The following is a 22,660-nucleotide window of genomic DNA, read 5'->3' as shown; positions in this document are numbered from 1 at the left end:
TGAAAGCCCTCCACAGGGATCTGTTGCAGAGTAACAAGTGTTTACCTGGATGGTTGCAAGGACAGCAACCAGAGAAAATCGATATGGCATACTCCCCTTCCCTAGGGGAGCCTTGAACCCTAAAGAGTAAACTAATAGGCAGCCAGATCCCCAGCACATCACACTGGGATGCTCCAAAGAACTGAAAGTTGCTGAGTAGCAGCTGGGAGTGATGTGTTTGCTTGGACAACCTGGGGAAGGCTGCAGGGTCTCACTGCCATCTGTGGGTGATGAAGCTGTGCTGGTGGGGAGCCCTGAGTATGGGCTGCTGCAGAGGAGGGCATCTTAGTTTGCAGATTTGCCATAGATTGTTTATAGAAAAAAAAAAAAAAAAAAAAGAAAAAAAGTTACTGTTGCAGCCATGACTGAGCCTGGAGAAACTGTAGTCATTAAGGCAGTGGCAGCTGGAGTAAAATATGGCCCAGCTGGTTCCCCTGTGAGGATGAGGGCAGGGGAAATTGCTGTGCTGAGTAAGTCCAAATACCTCCATTTTTCAAGGGCTTCAGGTCTCCATCCAAATTGTTCTGGAGAGGGAATTTATTCCTGGGGCACTCCATTGTGGGAGCAACAGCACTTTTTGCTGTCATTGTATTATCCAGACAGAATATGCTCAAACCATCCTAAAAGGAGATGACCAGAACTGGCCCATCTTTGGTGACTCTGTAGAAACAGAGCTGGTCAGCTGAGGAACCACTGCTTGTTCTCAGCTTACCTTTCTTCATGTGGCATAATGGCCTATTGGCCAGTGAAAAGGGCCAATCTGCTCCTAATTAAGAAGCATAAGGGAAATTAGTTGTTTCCATACCATCAAAATAACAGAGGCAAGCTGGTGGACTCCAGTTTCCCAAAGCCTGACTTGCTGGCAATGCAGCAGGTCAGGCAGTAACCTCAGCACGAGCAGCGAGGCATCTGCAAACAAATCCTTTAAGGGTTCTCTTGACATAAATAAACATGGAAAATAAATTATGTCTCCGGCACTCTGCCCTCAGCTGATGGGAAACAAGCTGCATTAATGAAGTAGTTCAATAACCTGGAAGAGCTTCAGGAGGAAGGGGAGTGCTGCCTGCAGAGGAGGTTAGGAAGTGTGGTAGAGCATAGAAACCACACAGTGCAGAAGTACTCAAAAATTGAATTATGAGTGATGATGGTTTTCCTGTGAGAAAGAGCAGAAATGAGAGGTGTTGTCTGTTGCTGATGGTGGATGTGAAAGGGAGGGTGAGCGCAAGGGTGCCAGGTTTGCATCCTGAACTTTGAAGCTGTGGCCTGGAAAGTCACCTGTGCTTTCACTTTTCATATGAGCAGTGATAATTTTGTGCTGGGGGATACACTGTGAATTAGGATATAAGTCTCCTGGGAGACTTGGTGATGTAAATGCCATCCCCAGAGGTGCAGCAGTAGGTGCCTGGGCAGAGAGACTGCAGGAGGGCTGCTCCTGCCATCATGGGCAGCTGTCCTGGCTCTTTGTGGCACAGAAAACCTTGAACTTCAGCCCCAGCCCACCCTGCTCCTGCCTGTTTCCTACTGCTCCTGCTATCTCCTGCTTCATCTCTTAATTAGACAGGAGTGGGCATTACCCAGTATTCAGAGCTCCCTGAAACCTCTCTTACAGCAACCTCTGGATGCATCGGAGCAGTTACTATTTCTTTATTCACCCTCGTGCGTTGGAAACTATTAGCTTTGTTATTATTTTCTCTCCTCTCTGTTCCTTGAATTGGTTGGGCATTCTCCAAATCATTCCCATTCCCATTCCCAGGTAGAGAGAGTGGGGGGACTGTATTTCACATTTCATAATCTGTGTGACTTGATTAATTCAGCCGTAAGTTCAAAACTCATAAAATTGGCTGATTTTGCTGAGGTTTAAAATAGATTATATCCATCTCCTACCATCAGTTTTGCAAATAACCACTTGTTGGTTTCTTGAAGTGTTACAGATAGAGAACAGGCTGTGCACTGCCAAGGAGAAGCCGTATTTAAAAGAGATAATATGTCTTCTGTGAGAGCTCAAATGAGGAAATAGATGCTTGTAAAAGCTCTTTAAAGCATAGTTATGTCAAGAGCAAGAAAATCGCATTTGTTTTTCATTTTTATGCAAGGTGAAGAAAGGACAAGACTTTTTTTCCTTCTCCTCTGAACTCTTACAATCTTCCACCATAGAAACTGGTGATAATTGCTGCAAAGCGACCCAACTGGGTCAAGGTGTAATTTTGAATCTTGAGTATCTTTCACTCTGCGAGCAATTTGAATGATTTGACTTTAACACCTTGGCAACCCATCACTGGAAGAAACAGAAATCTGGTGAGCAGATGCCAGTGCAGAGCAGCATCGATCCAGGTGGTGGGAAAGCTGCTCCTTTTCTTCTCCCACTTCTTTTTGGGAGATTTTCTTGGGTTTGAAGAAAGAAAGGGTGAGTTTTGAGTTGCAGGGTGAAGATGAACTTTGAGTAGCAAGGTGAGAGTTCTCAGACTGCGCTGGTACGTAGGAGTGGGCCAGGGCTCAGCAGCCTGTGATCCTGCTCTTGGCACCAGCCACTGCCCCGGGGCTGGGATGGAGTGCTGTGGAGTAGGATGAGATTTCCTGTTGTGTGTGTGCAGCCCCCAGTGTCCCTGCTCGTAGCTCCTGCTCTGCCAGCCATCTCCCCCAGGACAGAAGAAACACCTATTTAATTACTGCAGCTTTGATTCTGACAGCACAAATTTCCCTCACTGCCTTCTAACCTTCATGGTTTAGTGCCAGCAAAGATAAAGCCCCTTTGCAGAGGCTGTTTGTTCCTGCTTGCTCCCACACCAGATAAAAGCAGGGAGAGGAGCAGAGAGGGATGTCTTCCACAGCCATGGTACCTTTGCCTGAAAGTCGTGAGGATTCCAAAACCAGTAGTTAACCCAGCTTGCAGCAACACCTCCTAGTTGTATATAAATGGGGCTGGAAAGATGGAGGATGTGATTTGGGATATCCTTGGCAAAACTAGCCAGCCCTTTGTTTTTTGGGGCAGAGAAGTATTCAGCAGGGAGGTGCAGAGCCTGCCCACAGCGCCCAGAGCAGGATGCAGAATTGGCCACCACGGAGCAGGCTGGCACAGGCAGTGCCAGGGTGATCCCAGAGCATCCCCCTTTACCCACATTAGCAAGTACTCTGGGTTTGTCTTTGGGAGGGATTTGGAGGAAACTCATTGTCCAGGTGGTCATTCAGATGAAGTTTTGCCTGCAGTTCATTTGACACTATTAGCTGCACATATTAAAGTACCAGTTTAGGCTGTTTTCTGCACTGTGTTTAATGCCAACTGTAGTTTCATTAGCATTACTGGCAAAACCTGACAGTACTTCAGAACATGTCCTAATTTCCCATCTTGCTGTAGAGCAGAAGGCTTGTCCATGCTCCTTGCATCACACACACAGAAAAGCAACAAACCAGTGTGATCCCACAGCAGGCAGATGCACTCGTCCCCTTTGAATGCCTACAGAGATGTCTCAGCAGCTCCTTTTGCATTTGGCCCTTACCTGAGCCCAAGACAGAGCACAGGAGGCTAGGGGAAGGGCTGGTGGAAGCAGGGGCTCAGAGAAGTTTTCCACATCTCTCCCACTAAGAAATGCAAAAATTATCAGTTTAAGGAGGTCTTGCCTTAGTGATGGAGAAGCAAAAAGGTTCTCTGTGATGGCAATTGGACTGATCCAATTTGGTAGCTTGAAAAGCACTGATTCAGCAATCAGTAAAATATGCACTCTCTTTGATAACAGCTAATTTATTCACATGCATATAAATGAAGCACCTACTTATTCCCATTGACCTCACTGGGCTTTAGGCACTAATGATCACTGTAGCAGGACCAAGAGAGAAAAACAACCCAGCAAAATACAGCATAGACTTCCATCTCCAGGTATCTGTTGTTTTAACTGATACATTTTTAGTACACCTTCACTGGGGGAATAAATACAATGAAAATTAAAGCACAAAAGCCCAGCTGCACAGTGATACCTGTGGTGAAAGTCTGAATTCCACTGCGGTAGAGGTTGTGTGGATGACTTTTTTTATAATTTCATTCTATTGGAAGGGGAAAAAAAGGAGGCAGATACATGAAAAATTAAGGTGTTGTGCTTCGTATCTTGTGTAATTAGCAAAGCTGACAAACATAATTAGAAAAATTTGTCTGTTAAGCAAACACTGATTGTGGGTGAGGATAACTAGCAGTGCTTCCTCCAGAAACAGCTGGGAGGTGAGGGTCTCACTTCAGCTCTCCTGGGTTTATTCTGCAGGGATGTTGGAACTCAGCAGCTGCTCTCAGCGCTCAAGAACTTCCGTCTTCTTTGGTTGGTGTCGTTTGATGTGCTGTAACAACTTCTCCATTCTAAATGCGGCCTTGTGGTGCCAAAGGCCTTTGGTAGGGAAATGTCCCTGCCCAGCCCCATATGTGTAGCTGGTTATGGGTCTCCAGGGCAGAGAGGATTCTGCTGCTGCTGGAGGTTTCTTTCCTTTCTCTCTGTGTATCTCACTAGCTGGTGTTACAAACTCAGTGGCAGGCTTTCCTTGCCATGGTGCATGCCAAAGACTTCTCTTGTATTTTGATGATTACCAAGAGATGTTCTTCTTGCACAAGGTCTTCAGCTGCAGCTTCTAAATGACCCCGCATACCTTGGAGGAACTGTATATTGCTACCCTGTGGGTGCAATACTGGTGGTATGACGCTAAAGTATCAGATGCTGAGAGAGTTTTCAGAGGCCTCATTCCAGAACTGCTGCTTTTAGAAGAATTGGTGCCTTGTTGTGCATTAAATTATTTATAAATTGTTTTGTTGGTGTTCTGTTGGGTTTGAGAATTAAAATGTATATGTGAGAAAAAGTTTTCAGTAATGAAATAAGGTTACAAAAAGATAAAGCCATTATATGCATAATTAAAATGATACATAACCATATCTTCTTTATGTAGCTGCTTCAGCAATCTCAACTAACTTATTAGGCTGAGTAATCAGCCCCTGAATCCTCCCCCTGTCTGACTGCTGGTCTTGCTAAAGATGTTGCAGAGCTGCCCTAAGTTGGCCCTGGTTGGTCCCGTCTTCCCCCTTTTCCACAATTTCTGGGCTTGGAGGGTGGGACATCATATGACAAGGCAGAAAGACAAAGTCTTCAGTTTGCTCAATAGCTTTTTATTTTGTACCCCTTCATTAGTGTGTTCCTGCTTCAAGTGTCAAGATGCTCCAAGCCTTCTGAGGGTGCACTGAGTGGTTCAGACATCGCCTTATAAGAAGCAGTAAATGTTTTCTCCTTGTCTATTTCTTGGCATGATGTACAGCTCAGACTCTGAACTGCAAGACGCCAGACTGGAAGTAATTTTCTTAGGATAAAGAGCTCTTCCTGCAGGCATGTAGTTGATGGGCAGTGGCTGTTGAAAGAAGCTGGACCAAAAACCTCCTTAATATTCTGGAGCATCCTGTGCCTGTAATGGAAAAAGCAATGTCCTGGTCCTGTGGGGCAGGTTTTCTGCAAGTGGTGAGGGAGGAATCATGGCCCCACAGTTGCCTTCCTTGGGTACAGAGCCATAGGGAGTGTCTGGCCACACTGCCAGTGGGACCTGCTCAGTCGCTCTTAACAAACCAAGGGGACATGGAAGGACAGTGCCTGAGAATTCTGCTTTGATTTACCCTGGGGTGCCTTGGAGACACATGTCTGGAAAAGCGACAAAATGAGCTCGAATAACAGCATAGTCAGCCAGCTCTTTAATTAAAAAAATGTGGTTTCACCACTTCTCTGGCTGGTCCCAGCTGGAGCCTGCAGTGTGGTAAGTGTGCAAATACAAGGAACTATCATTTCCTGCAAACTTTCTATTTTCCCTCAAAAGCTCAGAGTCCTGCCAGTGCCAGGCCCCACGTAGGGCTGCACTTCTGGCTTCCAGTACTTTAAGCCACATATAAGTCTTGTGAACCTCCACATTCACAGAGAATAATTTAAGCTTTATCTTTTCCTTACAAGCTATGTGTCCAAGGGAGCCTTGCTGTGAAGTCCACCCTTATGTAACATTAAAATGCACTTACTCACTAGGGCTCTGGGGAGGGCTTCTGTCTCTGGATGCTCCCCGTTTACTGTGAACCCTCATTCCCCACAACTTCACCTGCCCAAGTAGTAAGGAATTTTGGCTTTACCTCTCCTGTGCTCAGGTGCCTGGTCTTGTGATGGCTGATACATGTCCAGATCCTGCCTGCCTTGGCCAGAAGGGTGCTCAGTCCTGTTCAGGCGGTGTGCAAGAAGCAAGTGGAGCAGCAAAAGGAGGCTGAAGCCACACACTTAAATGATTTTTCTTGCTGTTCAGATCAAATACTTCTTGAATTTACTCTGCTTAAAGTTGCTTGAACTTTTCTTGTCCAAAGACCTGCTTCCTTTCCACTAATAGTTTCAGTTTGCTATAGTGGCAGATTTATTGCTGGAAATGCTTTGCTCTGGGTGCTTAAATTGGCAGGGATTATCTCTAATGTTCTGGGCACAGGCAAGAGGATGGGTGTGATGGATTCAAAGGCAAGGGGGCAAGGAGCCACATCCTGTGGGACAGCATCTGATCCCCAGGGAAACCTGTCACCTGGGAGTGCTTGGCAAGCCAAGTGTGTTGTGGATGCTGCACATGGGCTGATGCTGCTGAGGGAATAACTGCACCAGTGATGATCCTGGCTGGCACAGCACACCATGGGAAGACCCTGTGATCTCTTGCAATGTGCCTGCCCCTATCTGCTGAAGGCCTGGGGTGTTGGAGGTGACGGGCTTACACAGCCTTGGCAGCATCCATGGGTATGAGGCTTACCCCAGAACCAGTTCCTTCTTGGACCTTCTTTGGCTTTGCTAATCCCTAGAGTGCAGGTCACTGCTGCAGTTTTCTATTCAGCCAGATCTTCATTGGTGTCTCTTTGTTCTTGATTGACACTTGCCTTCTCTTACCAAGCAGACTATGATGTCTTTATGAGGGTGAGCCATGCTTTCTTCGTGCCTTCTCCTTGCACTTCCTAACCCATGTTGCAGACTGCTTTTCCACATGCCAGGCTTTGGGGGTGACCTGGTGGTGCCTGCCCACCACAGCATCCCACTGCATGGCCTCCCAAGCTGTCATATGTGTTGTTTATGCCCTGAGAGCCGGAAAGCTGCTTTAATGCTTCTTGTAGTACAAGATAATGGCTTACAATGTGCTTGCTTAGATACAGAGCAAACAAAAAGTCCATTAAAACAGGCCCCGCTGGGGTTACTATGGGCATCTGCCTGCTGTGCCTTTGTGGTTGTGGCTTTTAGTCAGATTAAATTGTGTCAGAGCAATCTGAGTAGATTTTCTTCTGTTCCTCCCTCTTCATCCAGCCATCCATCAAAGGGTGCCTTTTGCCAATGTGTTTGTACTCCCATATGGTATGAGCTGTGTTCATGGTTGAAGCTAGGTCTGACTGGGATAATGGAGAAGGAAAGCAACTCCTCAGACGTGGGTGGTCACGTGTGGGGGAGAAATCCTGACTACTTTTGAGCTGTGGGAGTTTTGCACTGGTCTCAGAGGAGCTGAGATTTCACCCTTTCTTTGCCTGCCCTCTTCCTCCCAAAACCTCAAAGCCCATGGAGTGAAGATTGTGGCAGTGGAAATGCTGCATTGTGTTCAGTGCTGACCTTCCAGAGAAAGACACTTTACAGCCATAGAAGTGAGAGAAAAATATAATCATCTAGCCTTTTTCCTTTTTGCCATGACAAGGACTTGATCTTCAGCTCCCTATCTGCAGGGGCAGGTAGAGAGGAAGACTCTGCTCCATCCCTCTGGCTCCAGCCCCTCTCAGTGCAGCCCTCCTCCTCCAGTTTGTCTGATAGATTTGGACTCATGTTTTGTTCTTTATACTCTCCACTCTATTATCTTTTTTTCCTGAGTTGGTTCAGGAGAAACAGCATCCTGCATGTTTTCACATCATGTTTTCTCCCTGTTTCCTTCCAGAGCTGTGGCATAAGCTCCGTGCTGGTGGCTTTCCCTCTTTATTTAGGAAGTTTGGAAAGAGAAGCATGTCCTTCCATCCAGTATACAGCTGGACTAAGGCATCTGGTGTGGTGGTTGAGAGGAGGGCTTCTAGGGAAGGACACTAGCTCCTGGAATATTGGTGGGAGCACAGGTCCTGCTGCTCCAACTCTGAGCCTGCCCTATGAAGAGTGGACGTGCTCTCAGCTTCAGACAGCCCTGCCCATAACCACATATGACATGCTACTTCTGAATTACATCTTGACTGTTGTCAGGCAGCAGTTAAAGCCTGATATATATAAACTGATTTAATTTCTTTCTTCTCTCTCTGTGCCATTATGTGGCTTTGTATAGCTTGAACTATTCCTGATGGTAGTAAAATTATCTTGGTTATTTTTAAATGTCTGTACTTGCTTCTTAATAAAGTCTTGAGCCTATGGGCTGGAAAAGATTAATGTTTTACTGAACTAAAAGGCATTAACTCACAGAATATACACATCACAATGCTGTCCTGACATGAGGTGAGTCCTGTCTGTGAGATTTCTTTTCTTGTCTTCTAGATGGGCTTTTGACATCCCCTTTTCTTGCTTTGAAAGCTCAGCCTGATGGATAGATTGGTCAAAGTCAAATGACGGCTTTGTATTAAAGCAAGAAAAAAGGTTAAAATGAAGTTTTGGGGTGACCGAGACCAGCACAAGCTGTGGGAGGCCATCTCTCTCTGGCTTGTTGGGCCAAGTGCAGTTGGAGAGGGTGGGACTCTGATATCTGGCTGCCATGGGGTGACTTGACTGTTGCAGCAGGTCAGTAGTTTCTTCTCCCATGAAGAAACATGCTTATTTTGGTCCTGCTGTACCTGGTTAGAGGAAAAGCCTTGTGCTGCCTGTGGCAGAGCTAATCCAGAGGATGAAGGAGAAGCTGATGCCTGATTCATTTTTTTAATTGGATATGCAGGGAAAGGGGAGCCACATGCTACATTAATTTCCTTGCCCCAGCAATTAATATCTGGCTCTGCATTAATTGTAAGAGAGATGATGAACATAAAAGATATTGTCCTTCCCTTATGTTTCCTTGTCCTTGGTGCAGCACTAGTCCTTCAGATGGGAATGGCTCTGAGGGATTTCCAGCTTGAGCCTGTAGCTCACTCCAGGCATGCTGGCTGCTGGAGGAGAGTGCAGCTCTCCCAGACCTGGTCCCAGCCTAGCAGCTGGGATTTCCACTCCTGACAGTCTGGGGCAGTAAGGAAATAAGACAGTGGGAGTGAACAGGCAGCCATGCCATGGGTTGGGCATAATGCAGTGCTCAGACACCTCCAGAAGTTGGGTTTCTGAGGTTTCTGCTGGCTTTTTCTCCTCCTTGTACTAGTTGAACTAGTCTGATCTTTTTCCCCCACCCCATAAGTTGGGCAACACAGCCTTCAATGGCAAAATCCAATTGACTTTCCCACTCCTGAGTTTTATTTCATTAGGAGCCCAGTGCTCCAAATAAATGCTTTTATTTGGGGATCCTTGGGGTGCCCAGCATGCCTCAGTTTCTCTGTGTCAAGCCAACCCACTGTGTCAGGCCATAGTCACCAAGCCATGCTGAGGGTTTGTTTGCAAAGCAGAAAGGAGAGAGAAAAGATGGCCAAAGGCTTTCACTTAAGGAAATATAGGAGAGAAAGGAAAAAGGCTCTTGCAGACTCCTCACTCTTTTCATACAGCCAGCTGACATAACCTCATTAAATGCAGGTACTCTCCTGCATTCTATCCACAGAAATCTGGTTTCTTGTGGAAAAGTCACAGGACAGCCACAGACAAACCCTGTGCCTTTCCCAAGCAGTACAGCCTGGCCCTATAAATGGTGGCATTAAATACAGAAAAGGAAGCAAAAGGGGTTTGTTAACCATTATGGTCTCATGGGTGGTGGATCACTGCTTTTCCACTTCCTCAGCAATGGCTTGTCAGTTGCAGATGCTGCCCAAGAGATGAAAAACAATGCTAAAAATAATTTTTTAAAGCCAGATTTAAAGAACACCTTAAACATTTGTTTTGTTTTAACCTGTGGCTTTAACCAGAAAAAGGGACAGATAATAATGTGTAAGGTGAATGAGTGCTGAGAGGCATTGAGGTTTGGTGGCCAGGACATCTGACCAGGAGGTAGGGGAAACATGTTCCCCTCAGTGTGACTACAGCCCATCCCTTCTCTCCTCCCTGTTTCCTTTTTGCCATTTCTTGTGACATCGATTGGTGCCGGCTTTGAGACAGAGACACAGCACTCGTGGTTCTTGTAACAAGACTAAGCCCTTTTTAATTTGTGAGCACCCTTAGATAGGGAGATTGAGTTTCCCAGGCACACACATATGATGGGTTACAGTCTCAGTCACTCATTTCCTTAGCCAATGATATATCTGCACTTAGGGTCCAATAGATGGACTGGGATTCTCATCCAGGTACCTGCCTGGCTGGGTTTCAGATTGCAGCTTTAAACCTGGCTGCAGTATGCAGTGCTGCTATTTCTGTTCCTGACATGGTGAGATCCTGGAGGAAGGACAGGATTTGTGTACCCTGTGGGGCAGCAGTATTAGAGCCAGTGATACTATTGCTCATCAAGGCATATTATTTATCCTGTTGCCAGAAGAATATTAATTTTGGTGCTGCTAGTTTAGCAATGACAAATATAGGAGGGACAATCAATATGAAAGCCTAAATTTGCATTAACTTAGGGGTGGATGTTTTGATTTTATTGGTTATTTTACCAAGAAAAAGGCTAACTTGGCTTAATGTCTTGATCACTGAACTTCTCCTAATTAAGCTTTGAAAGATGTATCTCTTTGAGGAAGGGGTCATGTCCTACCTTGGTGGCTTCTGTTATGGCCCTGCTTGGGGACAGCTGTCTGCCAAAGTGGATTAATTGCACCGCAGCATTAGCAGATCTGCTCACACCAAGGTGCCTGTGCTCTTGCTGTGGAAGAAAATAAAGAATAATGTCTACAAGAGTGGCTGTGGCATGTAGGGGGAAAAAAACCCTCCAAAATAACAAACACTGAACAAAACAAAGCTAATAGGCTATCACAGCTAGACAGGTCTCATTATCTAATCTGCTTAATGCTGTTTGAAAGCTCTCTGTGGTACCCTTGCTGGATGCACCCCATCTTCTAAAAGGCAGGGCTGGAGCTGTAGAAAGTGGCAGGTGCTTGGAAATATCAAATTGTCTCATTCCTGTGGTAAAGAGGGGAGTAACATGTACTGATATTTTTGTGGCTCTCCTGTGCCAGCTGCCATTTGAGCACAGCAGCATCCTTCCTTTTGCAAGCAAAAGGAATTAACCTGCTCTTTAGGGGGAAGAAACTAATTACCTGCATTTCTGAACAAGGTCGTTGGTGGTCAAGGCAAAACCCTGTTCCTTTCAGTCAGCAGAACCTGGTCCTTTGCCTTGGTGCCTCCAAGGACATGCGCACTCCGTTGTCCTCAACCTTTCTGGCAGATTTTGCTGGTCTTTCTGTTGTACTATGACCATTCCAAGTCCTTGAGCCTCAGGGTGCTGCAGCCATGGCCACACATGGGTCCTCACCCCTGTGTGTTTCCCAGCTTTGGAAATCGGTATTTCAGCAAGTTGTGGGCAGTTTGTGTAGTCCAACTACCTATAGTTGTAGTCCAAGTACCTATAGACTCTGCAGCGGCAGGGTGATGCTGACTGCATTTCTGAACAAGGTTTAGTAGGAGATGAGAATGCTCTTGTGGTATTTAGGGCAGGAGACAGCAGGTCTGGACGTTTGGTTCCCATATAGTTAATAAATGGTACTTGATAGATAGAGCCAAAGAGAGCAGTGGCCCACTCAACGTGCCAGGGCATGTCTCTGCTCCTGATGAAGAGTTGTGCTGGTGTCGTAAGGAGAAGGAGTCTGCTTGTGACGTGATACAGATGGCCACTTTGACATTTTCAATCAAATGTGTTGACAGACCTTGTGTCATGAAGCTGTAGAAGTAAAAATATATGGTCCTTTTTTTAAAAAAAAGAAAAAGGGCAAAGCAAACCTGATGTGATTAAGTGTATCCAATTTACCAAATGGATTTCTGCTCTGCTGTTCAGGATGCTCTCTTCCAGGACTTTCTCTGCATTTCATATTCTGCTTATGTAAGAATGTAAGTTCTCTCCATTTAGTGAGTTTGATTAGTATAAAAAAATAGTCTAGAATTGCTCCTGCTGGAATGGATCTTGGGAAGGGACCAGGGGTTGAAGTTTTGTATAAATCTCGCAAGCACGGAGTAGTCACTGGCCATAACTATAGCCATCTGCTTTGTCCTGCCATCACCACCGACTTACACAGCCCTTACAGAGGAAGAATGTACTTTTAGCAAAGATTCAGCAAGATAAAAACATTTATCTTTCCTTTACTTTATGCTATAGGGGTTATGATGCAAAAGTCAAACCAAGCTAGGGATGGGTTTGGGAGACCAGCAGTGCTGGGGAGGTCAGCCTTTTACCTGGCTGCCAGAGCAGGGGCTTGCATGACTGGAGGTGTTCCCAGGTCCTTGGTGAGGAGAGGGGCTGGGACCTGTGTCCCAGGCTCTAACTCTTGTGCTGGAGTGGCTGTTTGCCCAGCTCTGGTGGTCTGGTACATACATGACTGCTGCTGCATAGTTCAGCATGACTTGTAATACCTAATGAAATAACACTGTTTAGAGATGGGCAGATTTACTATTCCTTAAATTAGCATTTGGGGTGAGGGAAGTTCCAGTAAAAAGCAAGTTCTGTATTGAATGTTTCAACTCATTTGCTAAAGTCAGGCACAGTATAATTTTAATCTCTCTGGAGATGAGTGTAATCTGAGGATTTGTTTGGTCTCTGCTCTGTTCTGCTTGTTTTCTGGTTATGATCAACACCAGTTCTCACTGAAAGCAGAATCATCTGGTAGCCGCAGGAAGATGCTCTGGACTGGTCATAACGGGACCAATTAATTATGAATTTTAGTTAGTTTCTTTTAATAATTAAAGATTCTTTTTTTTCTGTCACATTTTGAAAATGTCCAACACACTGTGGTGATGCAGGGCTCTTTTTTCTATCTGTGGCTAATTTCTTCCAGCTCATGAAGCCTGTGGGGTGCTCCTGAAGTACTTCTGCAGAGTTGCTGGTACTTTCACCTGAGGGCTGATCACCTGATAATTGTGATATTATTGCTTCCTCTGGTTTAGTAGCCTTGCTTGTGAAGCCAGAAGGCTCTTTTTTGTTCTGTTTACCAGTTGCCCACAGCATCAATAATTGTTTGAGACACTTGTACAGCTACTAGAAAGAACCGGTAAACAAGAAAAGCTCAACTGCTTTAAAGAGACTGGGGAAAGCAACAAAGCCAACCTGAAAGAAAATGCGCTGTTCCTGTAGTCACATAGATCTAGGGACACAAGACATAGAGTTTCATTCTCTCCCAGATGGATGTGCTATTTCACACCCCAGCACAGCTTCTGATTTATAGACTTCTTAACATCAGAATATTTTCATTACTAAAAACTAAATGGGAAGATGCAGCTTAGTCCCGATCTAAAAGCCTGAGGTAAACACAGGGACAGTACCTGCTGTTACCAGTCCTTGGACTAGTCCTAGCACTGAGTGTGGTGATAACAGCGTTTGAATTTCCAGCTTGCAGAGGGCTGGAGAATTTCTACAGTGTTTTGAAAAGAATATTGAGCCATGCTGCAAGCAAATTTAAACAGGCAGACTTTGTCCTGATGTTATCTTGGGCTGGTCTACCAAGCCTAGCTGGCTGAAGAGAAGTGTGATGCTATGAGGGGAAGAAAGGAAGGCACTGATCTGTAAACTAATGAGGGGAAGAAAGATGTGCAGCTGAGCTGATTAATCAAGGTAAAATGTTGTTGGCTTCTGTAAATGGAGAATCAGTTAAGCCGTGCTGGAGGTTCAACTCTAAAGGCTGGGGTGGAGACTGAGAGCTCTGAACAGGGACGTGAACAGGCCGAGGCATGACCTGGTGTTCCTGGTCATGCTACAGGGACACAGGTCTGGAGTCTATCCAGGAGAAGACACTGTCCTTGAAAGGGTCTGGTAAATGGTGTCAGCAAGGGTTTGTTTTGATGTATAGCAGCCTGTTCAGTCTGCTGCCAGATGTGCTTTGTTTAATGCCTGAAACTGAAGGAGTCGGAGCTCATCTCTGCGAGACTGGGAGAGAGTATAGATTTAACTGCATTGTGCTCTTTATAACACTCACTTTCCCTGCATACCATAACCCATGTGCTGTTCTGGTCTGCTGAGATGGGCAGGCTCATTAAACTCATTAAGCAAAATCATAGCCTCTCTTGTCACCCCTTAAAAAAACCTCCATTCTCATTTTGGTAAAGCACAATTTGTACTTCTTTTAAAAGAATTCATTGTTCTCTTGCTCATCTTGGTCTCAATCCAGTAGGAAGATAGGAGTGTTTGGAAGTTCTCTGCAGAGTCTTTTTGGATGATGTCAGTAGCCCTATGCCAGATGCTTGGGAGGCTTGGAGATTTTAAGTAAAAGTCCAAACATCTGTGTGCTGGCAGAGCCTCCCCACTGTGTGCAGGGCAGGTGTCCTCACTCCAGTGACTGAGAGGGCTCAGGGAGCCTCCTGATGCTGGAATTCCCTTGGACATGGGCCACAGCAGCTGCCCTCCCTGCTGTATAGATGGGACAGGGTAGGGGAGCATAGGGAGAGGAAGGTCAAGGCACATTCTGTTCTCTCAGCCCATCTCCAGCAGATGTTTCCAGAGGAGCACTGTCCAGCTGGCTCTGCTCACAGCAGCCCTCAGGCAGCTTTGGACTCTGATGACCCTTGTACAAAATTCTTCAGAAAACCACGGGTAGTCCCGTCCTGTGCCCAGAAAACCCCGATTTACAAAGTGTTGGCTTTCACTTTTTGCCATACAGAGAGGATTGCCTCATGGATGAAGCAATCACTCACGTATCAGGCCGGGAACCTCTTCCCTGGCTGCATGTGGATTGCACCTAAGCACATGAGGAGAGGAGTTCTGGGCTTACAAATGCTGTCAGAACTGGATTTGGTAACATTTAATTCAGCCCTGTCACAGCAGATCTGAGGTTAGATTTGATCCTGTCATACAATGGTGGGCGATGCTGGTAGAGAAGGGGGGATGCCAGGGGAAAGGATTGCCCAGGTCTGGGCACATGGCTAGCTGCTGGTCTCCAGCACAGAAGGAGCCAGCATCCAGAACTGCCTGTCCTGGGGTTTTGTGTGAGCTGGGAACATCACAGATCATCATCTGCGGCCATTCCAAGAGTGGCGACTAACAGGTCTTGTGGATTCCTGTTGTTCCGTCTCTTAACACTGGAGTTGAGTTTTCCTCTACTCTGCTTAGACATTGCCCATCCTACCTGGATTTGTCAATCAAGACCATACTATTGGTTCATCCTGTGTAAATGGAGCTGGAGCAAGCTTGTGAATTAATCCAACAGCTGCTACACTGAAGGATGCAAAGCCTGGCACAGAGTGGATTACCAGCAGCACACATGCTCTAAAGTGGGTTTGAAAGCACATCCAAACTGATGCCAGTATTTATGAGCCATATATTGCAATAGTGGTTAGATATTGCACTTCTCAATGGAATGGAGCACAGGGGTTGTTTAGCTCCCCTCCAGGGATGTTACTGGCCTCTGTGCCCTCCAGAGGACTAGAACTCATTGTGGTTTCATTTTCCATGCAAGTTCTGGCATCTTCCTTTGCAGTGAGTGGTGCTGAGGGTACCTGGGGAGAGGCAAGGTCCCAAGGCTGCTGCTCACCACAGGATCTGACGGAGGGCATGCGTCAGCGAGCCATGGCGCTGCCAGGTGAGAGCCTCCTGTGCACGCAGGCAGCCTCCAACTGCACCTGCACAGTGTAGCAGGGCTGTTTGCACAAACCCAGCCATGACTTACATGGTTTAGAGCTATTTCTGTAGCATGATAAAAGGGTGCTAATTCAGTCATTTACCTAACTTTCTATCACTGTTCAAGAGACCATTATACACTAGGCATTTCTTCTCTTCCTTCCTAGGTAACTCAATGTTGACAAAGGATGCTTCACCATGACAGGCAGCATAGTGCAAAACTAGGACTGATGTAGAAACAGGAAACTATTACTGTTGAAACTGCTTTTTGATGTTCATGAGGAATTTCAGTTATGTACAGTTTTTTGTTGTTGTTGTTTTATTTTTACATTGTTCACTGACTTCAAGTGGAAATTTTTAGAATGTGCTGGAAAACATCCAGTGATTGAAGGACTCCCTAAAGCCCCTATGTATTAAATCTCCACCAAGAAAAATACACATTTATGTTGAAAATGCAGCACAAACTGTGTTTTGTTGATATGTTTTGTTACTCTTTAGTACTCTGAAAAGAAATTTAAGCCATCTGTAGCAAACACTGTGCTGTGCTGCGCTGCTCTGCTCTGCCGCCTTCTATGGGTGGGAATTGGTTCTTTGATCTTCAGTTCAAAGGGGTTGATAAGGCTGTTTCTATGGTCTGCAGAGAATTTCCTTCTGCTTCCACATCTCTTTATTAACTCTGTGTTTCTGGGGATGCTCTGGGTATCCATGCAACCAAAGAGCTGCTTACACCTTGTGTAACACCTCTTGCACGGTGGATGAAGCTTGTCTCCAAATGAACCTTCTTTTGTGCCCACCTTGCCAGGCGAAGGGCATCCTCCTCCCAACACCCAGGAGAGGTAACATGAGCAGAGCTGTTCAAATGAGCGTTAAGTTACATTCTAGACCTGACCACATCTGAGAGGACCCACAGGCAGCCAAGTTAGCATCCAGTTGTGGCTGTTGCACTAACAGAACATTTAAAGCCAGGGCTAGTGAGCAGAAGTCATCAGCAGCTGCATTAGCTTCCACCCTGGATTCTGTGCCCAGCGTTTGCTCAAATTAAAGTGCTGTTTGAATTCAAGCAGCTCCTCTGATGGCAGCTAATGAAACTGGTCGTGCAGTTCAGCAGTGGCATCAGCCAAAATCCTGGTGGTAATCCAAACTGCAGGATTTTTCTCCTAAGGAATTAATCAGCTGGTTGTGTGCGTGCGATAGCTCATTAGAGAGGTGTGTGGCAACCCCTGGAAGGGAGGTGCTGGCTCTGTGGGGCCCAGAGGCCTTTCCATTGCAGGAACATGCTTCTCTGAGTATTGCAGCACCATATGTCTTGCTCTAATTAACGGTGTTGTTCCTGGGGTCTTTTGATCTCAGGAAAATGACTGTAAAAATTGTAATACTGTAAACCTTTGATAACTTGGAATAAAACCGCAAAGAGCTCAAAGCAATTTCTTTTAATCTAGCTTGTGGTGTTGGGGATTTTTAAAAAATTATTATTATTTTAAAAGCTTTCACCGTATTTAATGGTAGCTGCAGAGAGAAAGCAAAGTGTAATTTGGAAATTAGTTCCAGATGTTTGAGTTTGACTAATCTAGGTCATTAATTTTGTTGAATAGTATGTTTGGATTTTCTTCCCTTGCTTGTGTGAAGCATGGCTGCAGGGATTTCCGGCAGGAAAGGGAGCTTTCAAAATTCTCTCACCCCTGGGTGACTCCACTGAAACAAAGCCTGCTTCTCTGTGGTTATCCAGCATGGAAGGCAGGAGATGAGCCATGGAGAAGAGTTGTGGGGTGATTTGTGCTGCTGCTGCAGCCTGGGGCATGGGGCACAGTGGGTAGGGACCGGGCTGCCCCTGCCAGAAAGCCAAGGGCCAGGTTCAGGTCAGAGTAAGCCTCTAACCTCCCAGCCATCACAGCACCCTTTTAAAATGACTGACTTGTCACTTGATTAATGAGAAAAGGTGCAGTTTGGTAAAGCTTTTCAAAGACTATTAATAAAAAGGATCCTTTTCAATGGAAAACAACTTGCTTCTGCTGAAGCCTTGGACTACCCCAAAGATTCAGAAATTGGGACATACTAGGATCCTCTCAGTGCATGTTGCACATCCAGATTATCTCTGGAGGTGTGTTAGTCACTGGCTGCAAAGAGGTGCCTGGAGAAATGTTGGTGGCAATGACACAGACCAGGGAGAAGAGCCCTTGGGTATTGCCACCAACACCCTCAGGCAAAGCACTGAGGGCACTGCTTGTGCCCCTGCCAGCAGTGTCCTCAATTTAACCCCGGTTTCTTCATTCAGCTTTGATGGGATCAGTATGGACACAGTCTGGGATACTTGTGCAAAGCTCAGGGTCTGCTCCATGAATCTGCCAAGGAGCCAGGGACTGTGGTAAAGCTCTGCTCTTCTCTCGGTTTGGCAACAGGCTGGGTACATTGAGGATAACAATCTCCATACCTGAGCAAAGGGAATGTTACGACCTCTACAGTACTAATGCTGCTTCTCTCCAAGAGAAAAAAACATCCTGATTGTTTGGGCCTAAGCTTTAGACAGATGGCCATTTGAAGAGCAGGCAGAGTTGTGCAGCCGACTTGAGTATAATTTTCCCGCTTATCCTGATTTCTGTTTTGCTGTTTATCCTGTTTATCCTCTCCTTGTTATCCTGAATTAGTTTGTCTTCTTGTAAATTCCAACCTACCACCCTTAAAAAGAAATCATCAGGAAGAAAACTTGCTGACTGAGTCTTTCCTTTGCCTATGGCAGTTGAATAAGCCCATCATCTTATATAATATTAATATTTGTAAAAGCAGACCTACAGAGCTCATAAATCTTCCATAAAAGAGGGGCAATATCTATGTCTATTTTAAAATGAAGAAGGTAAGTAGGTTCTAGAACACAAATATATTGATACAAAGGAAGTAGAGAGATGAAAGAAATGAAACTGCCATTTGAATCTGAAAATTGTCTCCACATAAATAATACCAGAGGCCTCACTGCTGTGGGAGACAACGCTTTGCTCTGGGTGATCGCTTGACCCTGGAAGGCTTCAGTCCCTACTGCTGCCTGGCATTCCATTCAAGTGGCTTTAGGAGAAAAAAAAAAAGGCCCAAAATTGAAGCAGAGCTTGTTTGCAGAGGGCAGGACTGCATTACCATTTTGCTTAATTTTGTGCTTCTCCAAATGGAAAAAAAAAGAAGTGAAAAAAATCTGTAGTTTTGGATTCTGTTAAGCTTTTTTTAAGGCAAGAAGCAGGCTTTTCCCCATTATGGATGGGAACCCAGATGAGAAAAATAAATACAGTTTATTTTTAGCCAACCGAGTGAGTAATCTGTCTCCAAACCCATGAGTGGAGCTGCTCCGTGAAGGATTGACACTGGCATTGCCCCACCCTGGCCACACCGATCGCACCGACGCTCCCTCTGCAAAGGCAAACTCTTCTTTGGACCAGTTGGTTTAAGACTTTGTAAATGTTTTATTGGGTACCCCCCATGGTAGGATGGTCAAATGAAACCATTTGAAGATTGTAGAGGCAAGGGGAAATGACAAAAAAAAATTTTTTTCCCCATTTTTTTCCCTTTTCCTAGTACCACTGTCTTGAGACAGTTCCAATGGCTGTTTCCCACTGCTGAGGACATGGTGCAAGTCCCCACCTGGAATGGGGAAGGGGGCCCTCTAGCCCCCAGAAGGGACACTGTTCTGTCCATAAGCATCCCGGCTGTGGTTTGTAGACAATATGTGTGCTGCTGCCCTGCACTGAGCAGCACCAGGGCTCTTTCTGACAGCTCTGCTTAGCTGCTGACAGGAGGGGAAGACAGGTGGGTGGTTTTGGACCTTTCTGTCAGGCATGCAGTTCTTCAATTTTTTGCTTTTTTGTTTATTTTTTTTCCTGGACCTGAGCCAGTGCAAAGCCTTTCGTTCTATATTGCTCAATGGTGGAGTTGGATCAGAAGACTCCTTCTGGTCTTGGCTCCCAGACCCATCTTTGCTGGTGATGATTCCAAAAAATTGAGCCAGAATCATGGTACCCAGACCAAGGTACCTACTCTGGGGCTTGGAATGAGTAATGTAGTACAGTCCCACTTGTTCCCAGCTCCTCTCAGAGCCAGAAGATGGTTAGACATTGGCTTAATCTGATTTTTTTTTTATTAGGCTATTTTTTGGCTTTTGAAATAGTTGTTGAAGCTGAATATTCTCTTGGGATTAGGTCAATTCATTTAGCACAGTACACTTTTAAAGAAAAGCTTTCATTGTGCCAGCTCAGGAAAGAAATATGTTCATAGAATTTTAGCATTCAGTTGAAATCACTATTTCATTTAAACATTTTAAGCTAATGAGAGTTGGCAAAAAAAAAGCTTTTTTTTATTAAGGTGGAAATAAGAAGGGGATGTGTTGAAATTATCTCAATGGAAAATATTTCCGTATTCTTATTTATGGAAGTATGTAAGTTTAACCTTTGTCATTATTAAGGACAAGAAAATATCTGAGAAGCTTTCATGGTGCACAAAGATAATTAGCCAGACAATTTCTCCTGCTCTTTCTTATCTTCAAGCCAGCTTCAGTCTCATGAAATTTTCTGCCACAGCAAAGGTGGAATGTTAAAAGTTCAATGTTATGAATCAGCTTTGCTTACAAGGAGAGAGGAAACCAGCCAGAATCCCTACACAGAAAAGAGCTGAATGAGAGCAGTATCACAGAGGTCTGTAAAACTAAGGAGGATCTGAGTAATGCAGGATAAACTTGGTGGTCTAGATGAAAATCACATGAAGGAGCATCAGTGCTTGCAAGGTAGATCAGGTGAAGGGTTTGTGATCTCTGACCACTCATTCTGTCTTTTATGTAGAGAGCCCCTGATTTGCTTTGGGGTGTCTGTTTGTATTTGTGCTTTCTCTGTCCCTTAGGGTTTAGGAAGGAAAGAAGATCTGTACAGATTGTGGATATCACTCTGATGTTGCTTTCTCCAGCCTTTTGCTGCTGTCTCCATGCCCAGGAGCCCCCAAGAACAGCTGAGTTGTGTCTGTCTCCGGTGTTGCAGTGTCTCCACTGTCATTAGAGGATAAATGACACAGTCTCCATTGCCAGAGAAGAAACCAAATTAAACTCTGCCATCTTCTGCAATTGATGGGCCAGCTGCTGACCCCCGTGTCACAGCCAATTTCTCACAAAGAATCAAAGATGAATTGTATCTAATTTCTGTCACAAATGGCTTGGCTGTGCAAAGGGACAGCTAGTAGCAAGGGAGAAGAGGGGATGGCACTGGGCTTGGCCATCAGCCCGATGGCAAGGAAGGGCTGTGATGATGCTCACACATTCCCAGCAAGGTGGTGACTGATGGAGTTGCATTAAACAACAAGAAATAGCCAGATAAGCTGTTTACTGAGCACACCATCCCAGTGAAATAAGGCAACTGTGGAGGAGGGTGGGGAGGGAAGTGAATTGCTGGTGAGAAACCCAGCACAGCAGGCCATGCTCCCCACTGGAGAGTCACACCAAGCCTGAGGAGATGTGATAAAGCTCTGCAAGAGTGAATGTGTTTAATTGGACTTTGCAGAGAGGGGCTGGGGGCTCTGTGGCATTCAGGGTGGCAGCTGCAGGTGACACCAAACTGTGAGACTTTCAGAATGTAGCAATAAGCAGCTACTGGCTTCTGGCACTAATCTGTCTACCGTAAATTTGTGGTGTATTGACTGCAGTAGAAGTCTGGATCAATACCAGTCTTCAGGAGGCTCAACAGATCAATGTTTGATACAGATAAAGAAAATAGAGGGCAGGTGTTTATGGCATCCTCTGCATGCGATATTATTATTCCTTGCTCATCCTTCTGTCGAGGAAAGGGAGGGAGAGAGAAGGAAGGTAAGAAAGGATTTAGAAAGGTAATTCATGAGACATTTAAGAAGCAGTTGTAAGAAGGAGATTTATAGCATTTTTTTCCATTTTTTTTAGCCTGAAGAGAGAAAGAGAAAAATCTTCATAGAGATATATTGTCCTTTGAGAGACAAATTCTGATTTAACAGTGGGTGTGGGTTTAATGAGATGCCTGTGGCAAGGGGATCACCGGCATGTGGCTGTGCTTGCTTAGGCTTTGGGAAACAGGGACGTCCAGGGGCTCCACAGGCCCCTGCTGCTTTCTGGTGTTAGAGAGACCCACACCTGGCTGTAAATACTTGAGGGCAACTGGTAGGAAGGTGATTAAACCAGTGAGTGTGGAAACGCTGGAAAGGAGGGCTCAGTTTTATGTCAATGCTGAGGTCATCTGCCTTAGGTCTTGGATGACTGTGTGGCACAAGGTGGACTTGTAGACTTCATGGCTGAGTTTATTTCCAGAAAAAATCCTGGTGTTGTGAAGGTCAAGGTAAAACAAGCCACCCCTACAAAATCATTTAAGTTAGAAAAGACCCTTGAGATCATCAAGTTACAACCATTAGGCTAATGCACTCAAACCATCAGGATGCATTGAAGGGAGAGGACCTTCAGAGTGTCTCTCCCTGTGTCTATATTTCCTTCCTTTCCTTTTCTCATTTCCCCTTCACCTTGTTTCACAGGACTGGCTGACAAAATTTGGGTATCTGCCTCCTCCGGACCCTGTCACGGGGCAGCTGCAGACACAGGAGGAGCTCACCAAGGCCATCACTGCCATGCAGAGGTTCGGGGGGCTTGAGGCCACAGGAGTCCTAGGTCAGTGGCTCATGACCCCTCCTCTCCTTGGTGCAGAGCAAGGCAGGGCTGGTTTCTTGCAGGTCCATAGGGGAGAAGGGGCTTGGTATTGTGCTCTGGAGCAGCATCAGGAAAAGCTCCATGGAAAGCCCACGTAGGTGGAGCATATGGCCCAATTTGCAGCTGTAAGAGTAATTACATGGCTCAGGTGCTCTG

General features: G+C 45.5%; 1 protein-coding gene across 1 annotated transcript in view; it reads left to right on the top strand.

The window, feature by feature from the left end:
- The window catches only part of MMP17 (matrix metallopeptidase 17), a 54,682-nt gene that overhangs the window by 11,201 nt on the left and 20,821 nt on the right, over nt 1-22,660 (top strand). Inside the window, exon 2 of the mRNA XM_056504581.1 lies at nt 22,333-22,465. Within this exon, the coding sequence (XP_056360556.1) occupies nt 22,333-22,465 (133 nt within the window). The remainder of the gene's footprint in view (nt 1-22,332; nt 22,466-22,660) is intronic.

Source organism: Oenanthe melanoleuca, chromosome 15 (assembly GCF_029582105.1).
Source record: "Oenanthe melanoleuca isolate GR-GAL-2019-014 chromosome 15, OMel1.0, whole genome shotgun sequence".
NCBI classification, from domain to species: Eukaryota; Metazoa; Chordata; class Aves; order Passeriformes; family Muscicapidae; genus Oenanthe; species Oenanthe melanoleuca.
Note: the sequence above shows the minus strand (reverse complement) of the source record. Positions and strands in the feature narration are given on the sequence as shown.